The sequence below is a fragment of the Tamandua tetradactyla genome, chromosome 6 (genome assembly GCF_023851605.1).
Source record: "Tamandua tetradactyla isolate mTamTet1 chromosome 6, mTamTet1.pri, whole genome shotgun sequence".
Taxonomy (NCBI): domain Eukaryota; kingdom Metazoa; phylum Chordata; class Mammalia; order Pilosa; family Myrmecophagidae; genus Tamandua; species Tamandua tetradactyla.
In genome coordinates, this window is record NC_135332.1 from 38,589,263 (window position 1) to 38,608,814 (window position 19,552).

General features: G+C 49.8%; 1 protein-coding gene across 14 annotated transcripts in view; it reads left to right on the forward strand.

The window, feature by feature from the left end:
* Positions 1-19,552, forward strand: part of MSI2 (musashi RNA binding protein 2) — a 501,147-nt gene that overhangs the window by 435,055 nt on the left and 46,540 nt on the right. For 11 of the 14 annotated variants that reach the window (XM_077164879.1, XM_077164875.1, XM_077164874.1 and 8 more), the window contains 2 exons: positions 5,346-5,460; positions 14,544-14,618. In XM_077164879.1, the coding sequence (XP_077020994.1) occupies positions 5,346-5,460; positions 14,544-14,618 (190 nt within the window). The other 3 variants (XM_077164872.1, XM_077164877.1, XM_077164880.1) reach the window with 2 other exon arrangements.

Sequence of the window (19,552 nt, forward strand, 5' to 3'; positions counted from 1 at the left end):
CGGCACAAACCCCAGCCCCGTGAGGAGCGCGCAGCCGCGGGGCAGGCCCGTGCCGCCCTCAGGCCCCGTCTGCCCCTTCTGTAGGCCACACAACCAGACTCCTAAAGGGAGGCTGGGGTACTGTATCAGTGTCGAATTCCCCGAGGTTGGGAGCTATATTGTAGTTATGTAAGAGAGTGCCCTTGGTCTCAAGAAATGTATACCACAGCGGATGGAGCTTACTCTCTCAAGTGGCTGAGGAAAAGAAAAATTGTATATATAGACACAGACATCTATATCTATATATAGATGCAGAGCGTGGGTGAGCAAATGATAAAGCAAATGGGGCAAAATGTCAACAGTAGGCAAATCTGGGGAAAGGGTATATTGGTGTTCTTTTTGTTTTGCTTGCAAACTGTCTGTGAATTTGAAATTATTTCTAAGTAGAGAGTTAAGAACAACCACTAGTCTCCTTGCTGAGTTATTCTGGACTCTGATAGGAAGAGGCACCCACCCCAGAAGTAGCCTCCTGCCTCTGATGTGTTCTCTGAAGGGGCAGGCTGCTGCCTCAGTCACCCTACATTAGCGAGGGTTTGGTTAGGTCACTGCACCTGTAACTGGTGTGGAATAACGAAGCCATGCCCTCTTCTCCAAGGCCAGTTTCCAAGCCAAGCAGCATATTTGGAGAATGAAATTTTAAAACAAATCCCATCCTTGGGGAGGGGCGGAGGGTGGCGCTTCCTTGGCACTTGGCCCCTGGTACGGGCTTGCTGCCAGGGGCTTTGCCACCCAGGACTCTTAGAAATGGAGACTGACTCTCCCTGACTTGAGCAGTTGGTCACAGGTGGCCTCTGAGGCTTATGACAAGCATGAATCCTGATGGAATTTCCTGATACCCTTCTCGCCCCTCCAGTTGGACTTTTTTTGTTTGCCATTGCGAGAGGCTGCTGAGGTAGAGTCTGGACTGTTGTCTGAGGAGACTAAAAGATTGAAACTTGGAGAAGTTCCTTCCTTCAGACCCTTCCTCCTCCCCAGAGCTGCCCTGTAGAGAATGGAGGGTGGGGAACATTACCAAATGGGGCTTTTAGTGGGTTGGTCTGAAGCAGCTGGGGCAGGAGGCCTGGCAGCCAGGAGACGCACCTCCATGTGGTTTCTGGTGACCGTGGGCAGTGCTGGGAGGGGAGAGTCCGTGCCTGCCCTCCGCCCATGGTGAAAGCCCTCCTCAGAGCTCACTTCTCAGGAAACTAGTCTGCAAAAGGCCCAGGGTAGGGAGAATTGCCTCTTACTATCCTGTCTGCTCACTGCCTTTCCTTGGTCACAAGCAGCAGGAGGTCTCCAAAGATGGCCCCCCGCCATCACCACCTCCTGGGGTCCGCGCCCTTGTGTGCTGCCCTTCCACGCTGAATCTAGGCTGGTCTTGCACAAGCAGTCTGATGTGGCAGGTGTAACACTGCATCTAGTTAGGTGCGGTAAGGCTAGGTGGCAAGGCCCCTGCCCTGGCCTCTGGAATGCCCGTTCCTGGGTAGCCCTCTTAATCTTAAACCCAGCCAGGCGCAGCAGCCACGTAGGTGCCGCCATCGCCAGTCCCAGCTGAGCCAGCGTCTGCTGCCTGCCAAGTGCCGGCAGAGGCCGTCCTGGACCTCCAGCCCAGCCAAGGCTTTAGATGGCTCCAGCTCCAGCCCCAACCACAACCATAAAAGAGACCACAAGCAAAATCCCAGCTGAACCCAGTCAACTCACAGGACCGTGAAAAAGACTAATGAGTTGTTGTTCAAAAACACTAGGTTTGGGGGTAGTTTGTTGCACAGCAGTGGATAAATGGGACATCGTGTCTGCCCATATGACCAAAGTACGTGACTAGAGCTGGGGGGATAGCTTGCTCTGCTTCCCACCTTGGTTCCGACTCTAACCCTTGCAGTTCATGCCAAGTTCATGGCTTACCTAGGGCCCAACTTTGGGGGTTGCGGAGGAGGCTGACAGGCTTGGAAGTGGTTAGGGCGAATTGATGTGTGAGTATGGTAACGTTGGGTGGACAAGACAAAGCCCATCCTTTTTCAAGAGGAGAGTGCTTGGAGATACAGGCTTGCTTTATTTATCTTTGCATCCTCCAAAGCCTAGCACTTGCCTGGCACGTTGAGTTCCTCAGCACATCTCTGTTGCATTCAGTAGACGGGGTCTTCTTGACCCCGATGAGAGTGTCAGTCAGGCCACATTCTGAAACACTGCTGAGGGACCAGGAATTGGGGACAGACCCTGATGCCTGCTCTGGGGACTCTCAGTCTGATGGGAGAGATGCCTCTGCCAGTCTGATGGTGATTGGTGTAGCTTTCATCCTCAGCAAGCCCTTGACCTGCTGCAAGGACTCAGGTACAGGTGGAGAAAAGCTATGCTTTTCTTCCCTTTTGTCTGTTTTCTTTGTACGAGATGATAAAAGGAGCCGGGAGCCTCCTGATCCTGAGAATTCTTTCAAGAAGCGTTCAGGCCAGGCCAGGCCAGGCCAGGCTCCCTGCTGTGACTGCCACCTTTCCCTGTCACTCAAGTGCCTGGGATGTGCCGGGGTTCCCCGGAGAGTGCAGATGCCACAGCCCCTGGCCACTCACAGTCCACACGGCGGGTGGTTGACAGGACCCACGCAGCGAGTGCTCCTCAAAACCCCACACCGCAAAAAGAGAGCAGAATGGAAAGGAGCTACCAGCCCTGTTCTGCCAGAGGAAGAGTAGGTGGGTTTGTTTAAAATACTCCCATTACAGTCAGTTAACCTTTATGTTCCCTAAATGAAAATTGTATAAACCTGAAATTTTCGTTGATCGGGTTGCCTAGGAACAGGCAGCAGGTTTTCATAAGACAATGCAATAGATTGTCACCGATAGGGCTATTAGGAAGTGAGCTGGTTAGCAGTATAATTCCAGCTCCTGGTGTTGGCATTAGGTAATTATCCGTCTGCCTGTACGAAGCACGCCCAGCTTTCCAGGCTCTGGGCAGGCCCGTGCAAATGAGGCTCCTCTCAGGTGCCCGAGTCCGGAAGGAAATCACTGCCAGCCCTGGGCTTATGAGAAAAATCTAAAAGACCCCATACTGATGAATTTATTTCTTTGTAATCACCTCCCCCCCAACCCCCACCCACTGGCAACAGAAATACTCAATTTGGAAAATAAACAACAAAAAGCAATGGAGGGCAGGCCATGTTGGCTTAGCAGGCAGAATTCTTGCCTGCCATGCCAGAGACCTGGGTTCGATTCCCGGTGCCTGTCCATGTGAAAAAAAAAAAGCAATGGAAATTAGAAAACAGTGTTCCTTTAAGATGCTGTAGTGTTTTTCTCTCTCTCTGTGATATATACACTTGTTTATTTTCCATGCAGTTACTGTAATTTGCTTTTTTCCCTTTTGCAGTAAGGGTGACTAACAGGCTCCCAAAACCAACGTGTCCTGCTTTACAGCATGAGTCTCTGTAACTGTGTAGTATTTAGTCAGTGTGGATGAACCAAACTTGGCTTAACCAATCCCCTATTCTTGGGCATTCAGGGTGTTTCCTTGTTTTGTTGTCGTTTGTAATTTTAGTTAATGCTTGTGGTGGATGGCCTCATCCAGTCCTTGCAGGAGAAATGTTTAGAAGTAGAATTATTAAATCAAAGGGATATGTACATTTATGGCTTTTGATATATTGCCAGTTCTCCCTCATAAAAAATGTGCCTTTTCAGCGCTGCCAATCCGATAGTGAAAAATGTGTCTCTTCTTCGGGTGTGTGCTTCAGTAGTGGCCACTTAGAAATTATCTGCTCATATCCTTTACCCATTTCTTTTTCAGGATATTCATCTCTTCCCTTTTAATTTGTGAATATTCTTTGTATTAAGCATATCAGTCATGTGTGCTGGAACCATCCTGTCCATTTTTTAAAAAGCATCTGTAGTTGTCATTCTTTAAAACGTAGAGCAACAAACAGGTTTGGGGGGGGGAAAGTAGAACAACACCTGAGTTATCTGGTGATAATTTTGAAGAAAGAATCAATATTTTACGTAACTGACGCCTCCTCCCAACCTTAAGCACTCACTTATCTTTTACTGGAACTGTTTGGGATGAGAGTGTCTCCATTGTAGATAACTGATGTGTGTCTCTTTTTAACAACATATACCGAACACAGTTTAGCTTTTTCTTGATTTCTCACACTTGCTGTAAACAATAGTAGTTTTCCGTGTTACAGTGATACCCCCAGCAGCTGTTGCTCTACCGGGAGTTTTGCTCCTATACCATGTAGCCCCAGACTGCTTTTTAAGTAGGATACTTGATCTTCTCTTTCCTCCATCACCATCAGACTGTCACATCATTACTTTTTGCTGCTATAAGCATCCCTACCTCACCACTACAACTTCCCATTTTCCTCAGCAATGGGCTTGATTACTGGGTAACCATGCTTGTTAAATTTATCTGTAAACTAAAAGCAAGAAGTCCCAAGTCAAGGGCGTAAGAAGTGCTCTAGTAAAAGCCATGCAGGAACTTTGGCAGGAAAGCTTTTTACTTTTTTCTTGAGGCTCGTATTGCATTTGGTTAAGGTTGTCAAATAAGTGACCTCTGAATGTGTAAGCAGAAGAGGATTAAGCAATTTTGAAGGCAGAAGAGAAACAGAAAGGAAAGATTAGCAGCCACTAGAGGATGGAGCTGCAAAATGAGAAACCAGTAATCCAGATGAGCAGAATCGATGCTTAATCTTATTATTTCACTAAGGAGTGTGATGGTGCAGGGTTTTGTTTTTAATGGCAGCATTAGTGACCTAGAAATTTAAAATTTCTGGCTTCAAAGCCTGGACCGCTGGGGTATGGTCTTAGGCACTTGACTCAAGCCTTCTGATGCTTAGTTTTCTCATCTGTGAAATGGAGCTAAGACCAACTGGCCTCCCTGCTTTGTAAGAGAAGCAGATGATCTAGAGTGAAAAATACCGACCTGAAGGAACCTAACGGGAATTTGTAAACCTGTGCAGAGCCAAAGGATCATGAGAGATTATTATTATTATACCACTGTTGTTATAATTCGCAGACACACACATCAAACAGCCATTGTCTGCCTCTTTAACTCCCCTGCCCTCTGCACAAGCTACAGTCTGCACTCTTGCCCGTGTGTATCTTGAGCTAACATTTTTTGCCGTCCCTCCTGTAACCCAATTTCATCCTTATAGGTTTTTCCAAAGCAGGATTTGCACAAGTGGTGTGTTTTCTTAAATATTTATTTTGCAGGCCATTTACCCAGCACGGCTATTTTTACAGTGAATAAGGAGCAAGGCTAAAAATAACTTAGCTCCTAAGCAGATCGGTTCTGCATTTGACATTTACGTGGAATTCATTTGCATCTCATTTGTTCGCCCTTCTGTTTAACAGGTAGAATGTAAGAAAGCCCAGCCGAAAGAAGTCATGTTCCCACCTGGGACAAGAGGCCGGGCCCGGGGACTGCCTTATACCATGGATGCATTCATGCTCGGCATGGGCATGCTGGGTGAGTCTGGGCGGGACTCTGGGAATGCAGCAGGGTCACAGCAGACCAGGGAGAGCCTGTATCTCCATCTGGGTCTCTAGCGGCAGTGTAGCCTTGGGCAAACCTCTGGACCAACCTGAACTTCCATTTCCCCGTTTGTAGGTGAGGATAGTCCCCTCCTGGCAGCATCCTGCCGGGTGTCTGACGCACAGGAGATACTTGATGTTATTTTCTCTCCACTTCTTCAAAAGAAGGAAAAGCCAATCTCTATTCCCTGGCCCTCTCTGCTGGGTGAAGTACTTAAAGACCCTAGGACACCTGGCTGCTTAAACTTGGGTGGGCTAAAATTTGGGAGTAGAGCGAACTGGTGAGTGGGGGTGGGCGATAATCCTGTCTATTTAAATGATTAACATTTTTCTCTTGGCATATCAAAATTTGCATTTAAATGGATGTTTTAAGTAGCCTGTTTTACTCTTTATTTGAAGAAAAAAAGATAAAAGACAAGAGTGTGTTTGTTCTGACTAAAAATGATCTCTCCTGGCTTTTGAAGGCATTGAGTTGCATATTATGCCCCTTTCCTTAAAGGTATCTCTGTCCGTCCTGCGTAGATAATTGAAAATCTTATTGCTTAAATGGCATGAAAGATGGAGAAAGCAGTGGAGAGGCCTAATAGTGTGTGGGTCGTAACAATAATTAGAAATTTCAAGGCAAGAGAACGGTATTTCAGTGCATTTATTGTGTGTCTGGAAAATACTAATTAAATGGGATAAATGGTAGTTAATGGTAAAATTCCATTCAGGCACATGATCTGTCTAGTTTTAAAGGGTTTTCATTTGGTTTGGCTAAGAGTCCCTCTTCTATATTGTTTGATAATCTCTTTATGTATTTTCAAATCATTCCTGGCTTAGTTTTAAATATATGAGACTTTTCTTGATCTTAAAAGAAAATTGTATCTAGTTATCTGAGGAAATAGCCAGAGCAGGTAATGTTATTTTTGGAACTTAAAAAACAGGGATGCCATGAGAATACAAAAAAATTAACATTTTCTCAAGTTAAAATTTTAAGTTTAATTTAAAAATTTTTAAAACTGGCCAAGTGTTTCTAAAATTTTACCTGAAAGAAGAAACACATGAGAATAAATAACAAAATGTTTTAGAGTAGCTCACCAGATATCAGAACATAGTATAAAGCTATAATAACTAAAACAGTATGGTAAATGGAGGTGTACCTGTTCACAGAAAGGGTTAAAGAGCCTAAACTAAATACATGTATATGAGTGTATAATTATAAAGAAATAATTTAAAACAATGAGTGAGAAGGGAGAATTATTTCCTGGTTGACTATGAGACAACTGATTGGCTTTTGCTTTAAAAAATAATTATTTGGTTGTATACCAAAACAAACTCCAAATGGAATCATAGTTTTTAAATTTTAAAATCAAACCTTTAAAAAGAAAACAAAAAACTGCGTTGTTACCACCTGCTGGCTTTTGGAATCTTGAATTTAAAATGTTGAGTGTAAAGTCCCTAGATTGGCATAAAATGGGAGACTTTTGAAGATCCAGTCTTAGCATGAACCCTCCAAGCACTGTGTGACCTTCAGGAAGTGCTCCCGCCTTACCAAATCGAACTTGATACCTTTTGTGAGCTGGGAAGATTGACCTGGGTTTTCATCAGGGAGACCCAGCAGTGTGGACCAGCACCAGTTCAGCTCATGTCACTGTCACAGCATAGGTGCGCCATGTTGGGCATCCCAGACTCCAGGCCAGGGCTCGGGGCCACAGACATTCAAGCTCGGGTCCCGGAACAGAGGGGAACCCGGAATAGAGGGGAACCAGAACAGAAGGAACCCGGAACAGAGGAGAACCCGGAACAGAGGGGTATCCGGAACAGAGGGGTATCCGGAACAGAGGGGTATCTGGAACAGAGAAGTACCTGGAACAGAGGGGAATCGGAACAGAGGGGTACCCGGAACAGAGGGGTACCCGGAACAGAGGGGTACGCGGAACAGAGGAGTACCCGGAACAGAGGGGAATCGGAACAGAGGGGTACCCGGAACAGAGGAGAACCGGAACAGAGGGATATCCGGAACAGAGGGGTATCGGGAACAGAGAAGGAACCGGAACAGACGAGAACCGGAACAGGCGAGAACCGGAACAGACGAGAACCCGAACAGAGGGTACCCGGAACAGAGGAGTACCCGGAACAGAGGAGAACCGTAACAGAGGGGTACCCGGAACAGAGGAGTACCTGGTGGCTTCTTAATGGGGGCCCAGATGAAGGGAGGAGGTAAGTAGGCAGGAGACGTTCAAGAGCAAATAGTCCTTGAGCTCCACTGTGTGCTGCTCCCTGGGCTAGCACTGGGATGATATGGTGCTTAAAGAGGCAGGTGCGGAACCTTGTCCCAATGGAATTCATATTCTAGTGAGAGAGGTGACATTGCAGTCACATGGATAGATAATTCATTGTAGTAGACATGGAGGTCTGTGAGAGCTCATCATGAAGTACCTAACTAGTCTGAGGAATCAGAGAAACACCCCAGTAGAGGTAACATTTCAGCTGGGATTGGAAGGATGAGTAGGAGTTAGCTCAAAGCATTCAAGGCAGAGAGGGAACAGCCTTGGAATGCCAGGATCCTGGGAAGGGGCCGGCAGGGTATGGAGGAAGAGGAGGGGCTCCGGGATTGGGTCTGATCTCCTCTCCAGCAGATACCCGTGGACTCCTCCTGAGAGTAGCCCCTGAGGTGGGGTCCCCCATTAGTGGGAGGCTGTGGTCCCTGCGCTCCTCCACGCAGACAGTGTCCAGTTGGCTCGAGCTCCCTCAGGGACAGATAAGTGATGAATGACAGATGCTTAATCATCTGCTCCAACTCTTTTCCTGTCCTCTCACCACGTTTCAAGTTACGACTTCTGAGTTAAAAATATTGCCACGGTTAAGAATCTTATTTCTTGAGTGATAATCTCCCCTAGCAAATGATTTAGCCTCTCAGTTCTTCAGTTTCCCCATCCATAAAATGGGGATAATAATCTTACTTCATGAGGTTACTGGGGGATAAATGGACCCATATGGAAAGAAAAATGCCTAGCAAATGGTATATTTCATCAAATCAGAGATGCTGTGACTAGTAGGGTGCACTATTAATTTATGTACCATTCAGAAAGAAAACAAAAACACTGCTACTGAAACTGTATGATGTGTTCTTATCAGCTTGTGAGATGGTTCCCACTTCTAGAGATGTTAAAATGTGAAAAGATGTTTGTCTTCCAATCAACAAAATATGGTGGTATGCATTCGGCCTGGGAGCTGTTATTAATAAAGTGCTGAGCAACCCTGGGCAAATTATCTCACAGTATGCCGCAGCTTCTACAGCCTTTTCCCCACCTCAGACCCACATCCCAAAGAGTTTGAATCTGCCAGGCCCGGACAGAGATCTGTTTGTTGGGTTCAAGGCCATATCAGCCCCTGGCCCTTCCGAATTGCCCTTTGTGGTAAGGCCGTCCAGATCCCTGCCAATACGGGTCCTCCTGGGAGGTCCCCAAATGTGCCCCCAGCCAGGTACCACCCCACCTTGAGGTCTGGGCAGCGGGGTAAATCAGACATGGCACCCAGGAAGAACTCAGTCTCATGGGCCTGTCCTCTTCCCTGCAGCCTAGAGCCTCCTGCGGAGCCTTCTCTAATGCACTTGCTGGTGCTGAAGAGAGCAGGGAACTCCATGGGCTGCCTTCAGTTTCGCCCACTAGCACAGCTTGGCACCCTGGCCTCCGAGTCTTCTTGCTGCTTCTCTCTACAGTGGTGGCACAGCATCAGGAGGAGTCTAATCCTTTGGCTCGATGGCCCGATGTGCCCCCACCCCCCACCTCCAGTGGCCTGGCTCATGGCCTCTGTGGTGCAATTCCTGCATGTCAGTCCTGGAATCAGGACCAGCACCAACAACAACAATTTGGCTGATGAACTCGGCTCATGCAGAAAAGACTTTTTTTTTTTTTAATTAATGAATGAAATGAGATGAAGTTTCAGTGACTAAAATTTTTATTGTTTAAAGATCAGAAAAATATGTAGCACTTCTGGGGGCTTTTAGAAGTAAGACTTGGGTGGGCCATGGTGGCTCAGCAGGCCAAGTTCTCACCTGCCATGCCAGAGACCTGGGTTCGATTCCTGGTGCCTGCTGATGCAGAAAAGAAAAAAAAAAAAAGTAAGACCATACAACATCAAAACTTTTTAATTCATTCATTCAACATTTATCGAGGCACTGTTCCAGATGCTGAGGATGCAGCAGAGAACAAAGTCTGTGATCTCTGGGAGCTGACATTCTAGTGGGAGTGTGGGGGTTATCTCTTAAGAGTTTCTCCATACTTTAGGAGGTCCTATCCCAGGGAAGCTGATGAGCTGATAGTTGTGCAGTTATTCTCTCTTGGACTCTCTTGATATGGCTGCAGAGGTCCTGGGGGGAAACCCACGCCTGTCTTGAATTTAGCTTTCCCAGCCTTTGACACAATCATAGACTAATCAGGCCCAATGGGGATTCCTTAAAAAGAACACAGGAGGGAAGAGGAGGGCTCATCCTTAGGCCAGGCAGCACCCCCTTGGAGCAAGATAAAACCCAATCAACTGAGCCCTTCGGAAAGGTCTTTGCAGCTACCAGGCTTCGTTCTTCTGCCTGCAGCAGCAAAGAGATGCCCACCTCGATGCAGTTGAAGTGCTTTAGTTTTTCTTACTGAAATGGGCTTCATAAAAGTAAATATACGATTATTGTTCATATATTTGCTTCCTCTTAGCCTTCCCTGCCCTCAGCCTCATAATCCCATTGCCTTTAACTCTCTTGACCTCATTGGGCACATGCTATTTAGTTAACATGTTTGATAGCAACGATAGAGAAATGGTGCATTGCTGAGGGGAAGCGTCCCTGCGGCGGGCCCAGGATGGAGAGATGCTAACTGGCTGAAGCGCTTTGGCCAAAGGCATTCTTGCCAGCCTGTGCATTGAGCAGCCCCTGTGACATCATGACCTGGTGTCCCTAACGTTAAGCCCCTGTGAAAGGAAAACTTTATTCTTTAGAACTGATGAGGATCTGTAATCTGGCATTTGCTTGCAGATCAGAACGAGTTTGGCTGCAACTTAAAGCCAGAAGTCTTGACTCATTTCTCATTTGTAGCATTTTTCTTTTCCAAAGTATCTGTATAGATCATTTCCAAGGAGGTCCCATTTATTCAGCTGTTTCCTCTTGGACAGAGGAAATTCAAAATTCAGCTCTTCAGTGCAGTCCAATAGAATTTCTGCAGTGCTGGAAATGGCCCGTATCTGTGCTGCCAGATATGGCAGCCACTAGCCACATGTGGCTTTCAGGTGCTTGAGATGTGACTCATGTCACTGACAAACTGAAATTTTTGTTTCATTTAATTGTAATTAAACCTAAATAATTAGGCTGGTGGCTGTGGAATTGACAGCATATACCTAGAGGACTCAGGATGATTCCGAGGGCCGAGCACCCCTGTGGCCTTTGGCCTTCACGGCAGGCCCGGGAAGGGCTCTGGGCACTTGGTGCTTCTGTATGCTGCCGACATGGGGCTCCCGGCAGTGCTTCTTAGGCCATGCAGCAGACACTTCACATACTGACAGCTCCCTGGATACACGGCCCTTGTCTCTTTCAAGTCAAGGGTCTGGTGGGAGCAGTTTTCCATGACTTTCGAAGTAGCTGAGTAATGGAGCCCGGGAGATGAGTCATGGACCTGTCTAGAATGCAAACATCTTCTAGGGTCGGGGCAAAGATCTAGAACTGCAGTTCTGAGAACCCTGCAAGCATCACCGAAATAGGGTCCAGGAGTGAGTCGACGAGCAAACCCAAATTCTATTGTGGATTTCTGATTTCTGCTCCTACAATAGGAAGCCTGTCTGTAAGAAGGTTGGTCACCCAGGCAGAAGGCTTGGTTTTTTGCTTTAGTGACAAGAGATAATTACTGTGGGATTGATCAGACATCCAGGGTACTGGAGCAAATAAATTGTGCAGTGGCCAGTGTGGGAGGGGCCCCACTGCTAATGGAAGCGGTGGCTGGGTCATCCTGCCGTAATGTGGCTTGATGGAGCATCCGCATGGGTCTGCTGTAATGTGCTATTGATATGCAGCCAACCGATTTCCCCTGTGTGGCTGGGGCTGTGAGCCATTAGAGCAGAGCTGGGCTTCACAGCAGTAAATGAAGAGGAAAATTGAAGTAATGTTGTATTATAAATTTATGATTTCATCTGCCCAGCCTAGAGGATGTTCAGCAATGGGGAGGCGGAGATAAGATCCCCCTCGCTGGCAAATGCCCGATTCTTATCTTTCTTGTCTGGGAGAAGATATAGAAGTGCCCAGGAAGATTGGGGTGAGGCCCAAAGTTGGGGTGAACTTGGCCGTACTTTTCTTCCTTCATATTGGAGACTTGCCAGTATGGCAGAAAGACAGCAGATCTGCCGATGTCGCACTGGGTGTCTGAGTGCAGGGTGGGACTTGGCATCCCACTTCCCACCCATCCCCAAGGGAGCCTTGAAGGTGACACATCGACTTAAGCTTTTGCTGTCAGATTAACACTAAAATATTTAACACCCCAGAGCTGAGCTTAAAAGCAAATGAGTCATTTTTCATCAGGAAAGCCCCATGGGCAGCAGTGATTTGGCTGTATGCATGTAATCCGTTTATCAATATTGTTTAAATAATGGTATAAGAAAATCTAGTGGTAAAAGATCTAATTTGATAATAAATTATTAATTTGGAGGAGAACTGAACTACCCAGCCATGAAATAACTAGCCAGGAAGGAGCCGTCATGGTTGTCCATTGAAGGCGGCAGGTCCTGGCCTCTGCTCCCCTGCAGCCGCCTGCACTCAGCGTCTCATTTGGGTCCCACTACTCAGTAGAGCACAGCGCACTTGGGCAGCCTTCTGCCAGTGAGGCAGCCCCATGGTGCTGGAAAATAAATATACAGGGAATGAGCAGGTGCTAAGTCGCTTTTGAGACACAAGTATTTCAGTTGGCCAGAGAGTTGCAACTGCAGATTTGGAAAGGCTGTAGCTGACAGGAGGAAAAGAAGCCACATAGCCCATCTCAGTTGAGAATCGGGACACATCAGGGCACGGCTCAAGGGACACACATACACACACGCACACACCACACACACACACACACACACACACACACATACACACCAAGACTTCCTACTCAAGGTCAGAGAGAAAAGAGAAGGTCCCTGGGGTATGGTGTTGGGTCAGAGGCAGGACTGGCTCCAGCTTCTGGATCTTTGGGGTCCAGCCTGCAAGCACCTGTCTGGGTCTGATGGCAGGTTGCTCATCGCAGCAGGAGCTACGACACCAGCAGCCATGGGGAAGTGAGGGGAGGGGTTCCCATCTCTGGACCTGAGGCATGAATGCTCTGACCTGGCAGTGGAAAAACCAGAAACAAGCAAACTCTGATCACAGTGCTGGAGTACAGACGAGAAGGAATTTAGTCAAGGATTCTGTTCCTTTAGGCCTGACTTGCAGGGTCAGAAAATTCTGGAAACAGGTACAGATCCACTGAGTGGGTGGCTGGTGAGACCCTGAGTGCTTATGTGAAGGGATGTTTTAAGGGGCTCTATATTCCCCCAGAAACATGGGAGAGGGCATGGAAGCCATCATAAATCAACCTATTAAGGACGATTTCTACCAGTATCCTTGGTGCAAACAGTAGAAACCATTCTAGCCACTGTAAGCAGCAAAGGAGCTTGTTGGAAGGGCCTTGGACAGTGCATAGATCCAACAGAAAGACCGGAGAACAGGAGCCAGGGGACCTGGATGAGCAGAGCCACAGTGAAAGGGACAGCCAGGAACCCAGGTCAGTGGGTCAGTGCTAACCCCACCACGCACCAGACTCTGCTACTGATGCCAGACTGAATTCGGGAACCCGCTCCTCTGCCTCACTGTTGAGGTGCAGACCTGGAGGAAGGCATCCGGTTGGCCCAGCCCTCCCAGCTGCCAAGTTTGGGGAGAGCAAGAAGGGACCTTTCCAGCTCCGGCGATGGAAAGTGGGGCCTCCCTCCAAGACTTGCACAGAGCGAGGGGGTACGATGCTGGGCAACCAAAACAAACAACCATGGACATCGCCTTGTTGGTTAGAGCAAAAGTCAAGCTAGTGGCGGTGGTGGTAGAGTTGCCACAGTGACATTTTAAGGACGTGAATGTGCCAAGACTCCATACTCTGGGAGTGAAGAGCAGCCATGGGTCTCTTACCGGTGAGATTTCCATCTGGGGCGGCCATGCCAACTTTTGCAGCCTGAGTCAGGAGGCAGGGACAACGAAGAGTAGCATGGCCTCAGCAGACCCCGGAGAGCCGCGGGAGCTCAGGTGGCATCTCGTGTGTGGTTGTGTAACAGATGTAGAAGCCCACCCCAGCATCTAGACTTGCCTGTGCTCAGCCCAGCAGCAGTCTCCGCAAGCACCGCAGGTAACCGACGATCCTCTAGTGTCAAGAGCTGCAGGGACAGGTGTCTGGAATGCGCAGCCAGGACTGGGCGGCGCGGGGCTTCTGGGTTTGGGTCACGTTTCGTCTTAACACATTTTCACACAGCCAGCCCCTCACCCTTCTCAGCGGGCCGCCCTGGGGAGTGGCCGAGCAGTGGCCGTGGACTCCCACCTCCTCTGGGCCGTGGCTTATCAGGCCAGGCCTCTTCCAGAGGCCCTGGTCAGCGCCGAGCTTTCTCCGCCGCTAAGCCGCAGCTCCGGGGGGCCTCGCTGCCTGCCACTGGCCCTGCTGTCCCCCTGCCACGGGAGGGGGATTGCGAGGACCTTAATCTCGTACTGTCAATAGTTTTAAGGTAAAGTACATTCCGGGTAAGCTCTCCAAATGTCAAAGCTGGGCGCCGGCCCCATGTTTGGTGCTATCCTGTGGCATTTACTCTGCAGGTTCAAAAAGGCGTGTGGGCTTTAGGGGTCTGGTGCCCAAATAAGGGCTAATCAGCAGCCAGCCGGCAGCGGGAGGACCCCGGGAAGGAGCCCAGCTCAGGCGGGCCCTCGTCCCCACCCTCTGCCTGGATTTGACCCCAGAGCCAAGGCGGCTGTTCTGACTAACGTGCTCCGCTCTCTGTCTCTCTGTGTTCAAGGCTACCCCAACTTTGTGGCAACCTACGGCCGCGGCTACCCCGGTTTTGCTCCGAGCTATGGCTATCAGTTTCCAGGTGAGTGTCTTTGTCTCCTGGGGCTTTGGAAACTCTGGAGGGGGGGCCGCCTTTTGGGGGGGGAGGGGGGAGCCGAAGAGAACGCAGCGCGTTCCTGGTGTCCTTTTCTGAAACAACCGCTCTATGCTGAATTTCAAATCTACTTAACGCCGGGCCAGGAGGCAGCAGAGTTTCTGACTCACCAAAGGATTTCGTTGGTGGCTAGGTATTGAGAGTGGCAGCATTTAAACATGAAAGGGAAAGAGCTGAAAGCAGGAGGCCTCCCTCTGCTCACCCTCGTCTTTCTGAAGCCTGTCACAGGGTCTTTCTCACTGGAGGCTGAACTCTAGACCCGGGCCGCCCCCCTTCCCTCCCCCCTCCCTTCCCCCTCCCCCTCCCCCTCCCTTCCTGCCCTCGCCTGCCTGCCCTGCTCCTGCCCGTTTCTCTCTGCTCTGGCTTCAGTGCCCTTCGGCAGTGTGTTGGTGTTGTGTTGTTGGGGTTTTGTTCCACCCAGCTAGCTGGACCCCCGCCCCAGAAAAGCAGCCAGAGTAGGCGCAGGCTGGTAGGAAGGGGAGGGCTGCTGAAGGAGAGGATGCTTCGTGGGGTTTGCTCGTGCTCTGAGGTCACCCAGCCTCTCCCAGACTTGGAGTTCAGACTTGGGGTGTTTGGCAGTGTCTTCGTGGCAAAGGACAGCTGAGGCTGCTAGAAAGGGCGTTAGAAGTGGGCTTCTGCCCTCCGCAGGCTCTCTGCTGAGGGGAGGGGGCTCTGTGAGGAAGCTGGACATCGGGTGGGCTTCTCTCCTATGGGGTCTTTGGAGGCCTGGGAGCGTCAGGACCTGAGAGAATTAGGGAGCAGCATGATAAGGAGGTGTCCCTGGAAGGGTGGCTCTGGGACGGGAGAGCAGGAGGGCAGGCAGCGGGGTGGTGAGTGAAGGCGGGCTGGCGTTTGCCTTACTCCAGACTCTGGGGCAGAGAAAGCTGGGGGTTGGTTTGGGAGGCAGTGGGGAAGCCAGCCTAGAGCCAGGCCTGGGTGCACAGAGCCCCAGCCAGTGACGAAGCCCCAGGCTCCTGTCCTGGCGCCAGCAGCAGTGGGCCCAGTGGTCCTGACAGCAGGTCTCTCTCCTGAAAAGGAGCGGGTTTGCTGGGGTAGTCTCTGGGGCCTGGGGGTGGGGGCAAGGAGATACAGCAGCAGAAACTCAAGACGGGGTAGTGTAGATGTGGGAGCTGGTCCACGAGCGTGGCCTCTGGGGCTGGGGCAGCTTTCCTGTCCAGGCAGGGACCCTCCACATGCCTGCTTTGGGGCTCCTCTGACTAAAGAGACAAGTGAGTGTGGCGGCAGCCGGCACAGGCAGACGCAGCACGGGGCCGAGGCCCTGCCTACTGCTCTGGGTCCGTGGTCTCTGCTCGGTTCCTCCTGCGTACACACAGGAACCTGGAGCAAGAGGCAGAGGCCTGCTTCAGGTGTCAAACCAGCAGGGCCATGATTCTAAATGCAGGCAGTCCGGTTCCACACCGCCCCGCTCCACCATCTCTCTAGAGTGCACTCACCATTAGGAGAACACTCGCCATGTGTGGCTACTTCAGTTAAGATTTAAATGTACTAAAGTTAAATAAAATAAAAAAGTCCCATTCCTCAGTCACACTGGCCACGTTTCAGTTCCTTAGTAGCTGTATGAGGCCAGTGGCCACCGTTTTAGACAGTGTCAAATAGAAGATGTTTCCATCATCACAGAAAGTTCTAGTGCCCAGCGGTGTTCTAGTGCATCCAGGAGGTGGTGATTGTGGTGGCGGTTGCACCCCTCCCCATGCACGGGCGTGCATTGCCCCTCCCCCAAGAGACAGGTCGTGTCACCATTCCTGTTCTCCATTTCTTGCCTTTCCTGCTTGGCTCAGAAGCTAGTGGTGGTTTCAGGGGCAGATTTTCCTCCCCAGGGGCCGAGCAGATGTGCATGCTCCCCACCACGGGCTCCCCATCATGGGCTTCCCTATCTGCGTCCCCTGACCCGGGCTCCCAGGCTGATCTAGACACTTGATGCAACTTTCCTCCCCTCATGGCCAGTGGTTCTCTCCGCTGCCTCAGTGTGGCGCTCTGCCCAAGGATAGAGCTGGGGGTCTTCTGTGGAGTCATGTTGGGGAAGGCAAAGTAGATCCAAGGCTAAGGCTTCATGTCAGCTGTCTCCGTGACCTCATCCCACCTGCTGCAGTCATGGATACAAGAGTGGCCACAGGGAGGTCCCCCAAGCATCCAGCTCTTCATCACAGCCAAGGCTGTGGGAACTGAGATGGGGGGGATGGGTGGGGGCAGATTGACACTGCATGGGGCCTGTCTGTTTATCACGGTTCCCAGCTCCTCCAGCCTAATACAGTCCCCTGAGTTTGAATGAAACAGAAATTAGGCATTAAAATAGGCAGGGGCTCCCTGACCCATGCGTGTAGGCTGTTTGTTCTCTCTTCACCATCAAACTTCCCATTTCCCCATCCTTTCCATTCGTGCTGTGGAAGCCTCTCCTTTATCCCTGCCAGTGACAAGAAAGGAATCACCAGTGGCCAGGAGAGTGAGGCCATCTGCTGTCAGGAGGGGAGCAGGTGTGGAGGGGCCCTGGGCCGGGAAGGGTTTTCCCAATAGCTGCATCTAGCCACCCACCCTCTTAATGAAGAGCCGGCTTGGTTTCAGAGTTCCGTTACCCTGCTGACCCCACTCCCTAAAGAAACTGTCTCTTGTGGAGTGTTGGCTTGGTCTCTTCCTTCAAAACTGTTCTAGATGCCTCTCCAAGCAGCCTAGTGCTTCTAGACCACAAAGCCTAGGTCCCTTCCACTCAAGAACACACAAAGTGGTTCTTCCTTCTCAAACCAAACTTGGCCCTTCCTAGAGCCTTGGTGTCAGGGGTGGGGCTGTTGAGTCAGGGAAACTTTGGAGTGTTCTGATTCTCTGTAACTTGTCTCATGTCAGCAGTAAATAATGTCTAGTAGATCCAGCTGAGGAGGCTGGGGAGCAGAGGGGAGACCCAGAGCAAGGGCAGCCCAGCTCTGCCCCTTCCTCACCCCCTTTTGCATTGATTCTGTTGACGCCTCCTCCTTTCTCATCCCTTCCCCTCCCTGAGCCCCAGGGACTACAATGGCACAGCTGTCATCAACAAGCTGTCCTGTGGTTTTCTTTGTGGTCTTTCTCTTGAGTGTCATCAGCATGTGCCCACTTTTCCCACTTCCAGTCCCTCTTAGGATGTATATAAATTCCACACCCTCCCTGGCCCTTTCAGAATCCATCCTAGCAAGCGATGCTAGATTGAGAGAAATGCAAGGACACCCAAGCTCCTGGGCTGCTGCTAAAACCCTTTGTTCTGTTTCTTTTCACCGCAAACCCTGTGAGATCATGGGTCCCCCTTTTAGGAGGATGCAGTCTAATCCCTTTAAAAAGGGTCCTCCTTTTCAGCTGAATTTACGCCTATGAATGTCCATCTCCTCACTTAGTCGGGCGTGCAGCTGCCCCTCTCTGTGAGGCCCCAGTTTAGTGTGTGATGTGGGCCTTCATGCAGGTCTCTCTGCGATTCTACAAGCATAAACAGGATATTGCGAGAGAGGGGCTAGACATCTTTGGATAATTATTAGAGTCAGGGGCAGGGGAGGAGTCCTTTTCCAGAAAGGCTGGGTGGTGACCAGCCACTTTGGAAATGGTTTCTTCTCCCCGTGCCCTGAGCCCCCCCATGTGCCCAGCCCTGCCCCATTCCAGTAGTTCAGTATATGGTCTTGAATTATGATCATGGCCAATGGTCTCCCCTGTTTTCCTCTCTTTTCCCCCCTCTGGACTTCTCATTTCAGTTTAATCTGTTAATTTCTGTTCTTATTTCACTTTGCAGACTATTTGCCGATTTCACAAGACATAATTTTTATCAACTAGCTCTTAAGAGAGTCATAAAAATTTGGGGTTTGCTACCATTGCTAGAGAGAGAACACACAGTCCAGGCCTGGGTCACCCCAGCTGCCGACAGTGTCCACTGAAACTCTGTCCTAGCTGCCGGTTTGAATGAATGCTCTTTTTCTCATTTTTAATTCTTGGAAAAGACTTCACATCCTCATTGCTTCACCCTACAATTTTTTTTTTAATAAATTTTGTTCTCCAGTCCTCGCCCATTTTGCTTCTTGTATTGTGAACAACCCTCACCCCCCCATCCCGCCTCCCCAGAATGTAACGGGGCCAGAGGGAAGCTTCTCACAAACTTTGTAAAGCCTCCTCAGGGCAACCCAGGAAGAGGGTCTCAAATTATTTTAAATAAAGACCAAACAGGCTTATTAGGGCATTTCACTGGATGTGCTTTTAAGTGACAGTGGGCCAGAGGGGCTGCCACTGTGTGCTCGGAGCCCCTATGATGGACGGTACCGAAAATGAACACGTGCATGCCACGCACACACGGACTATTCTAGAAATACTGATCTGAAAAAAATTAATCTGGAAGACTAACTCTATAAGAATGATCGGATTGTCTCCATCTCTCGGGGCCAGTTCCTCAGCGGCTGTTGCCGTAGTAATAAGCACGTCTGCCGAGAAGGGCAAGACATCCAGGCGCTGTTACGTCTCAGGGACAGGGGGTTTCAATCTGCTGGACTCCTTCGTCCCCAGCCTCACCTCCCTGCCCATGCCAGCCTGGCTTTGGGGCCTCCTGGCACACTGGGAAGCAAGGGATGGAGCACAGAAGGCTTGTCCCGGTGGTGGCACCCTGACAGTCACCCCCAGAAGGGGTGTCTCTTCCCAGCATCTTGACCGCTTCATTCCCTGTTTGAAGACCCCTAGCTCTCTTGGATTAATGAGGTACAGCTCAATGGGACCCCTCGAGTCACCCCTTAGTCGGGGCTTGTAGTTTGTGAGAAGTGACCTGTGTGCTTCCATTTGATGCATTTAATGTGAGCTAATCCTTATGTTTGAATGTCAGTGTCCTTGAGACTCAACATATGCAGTTTTGC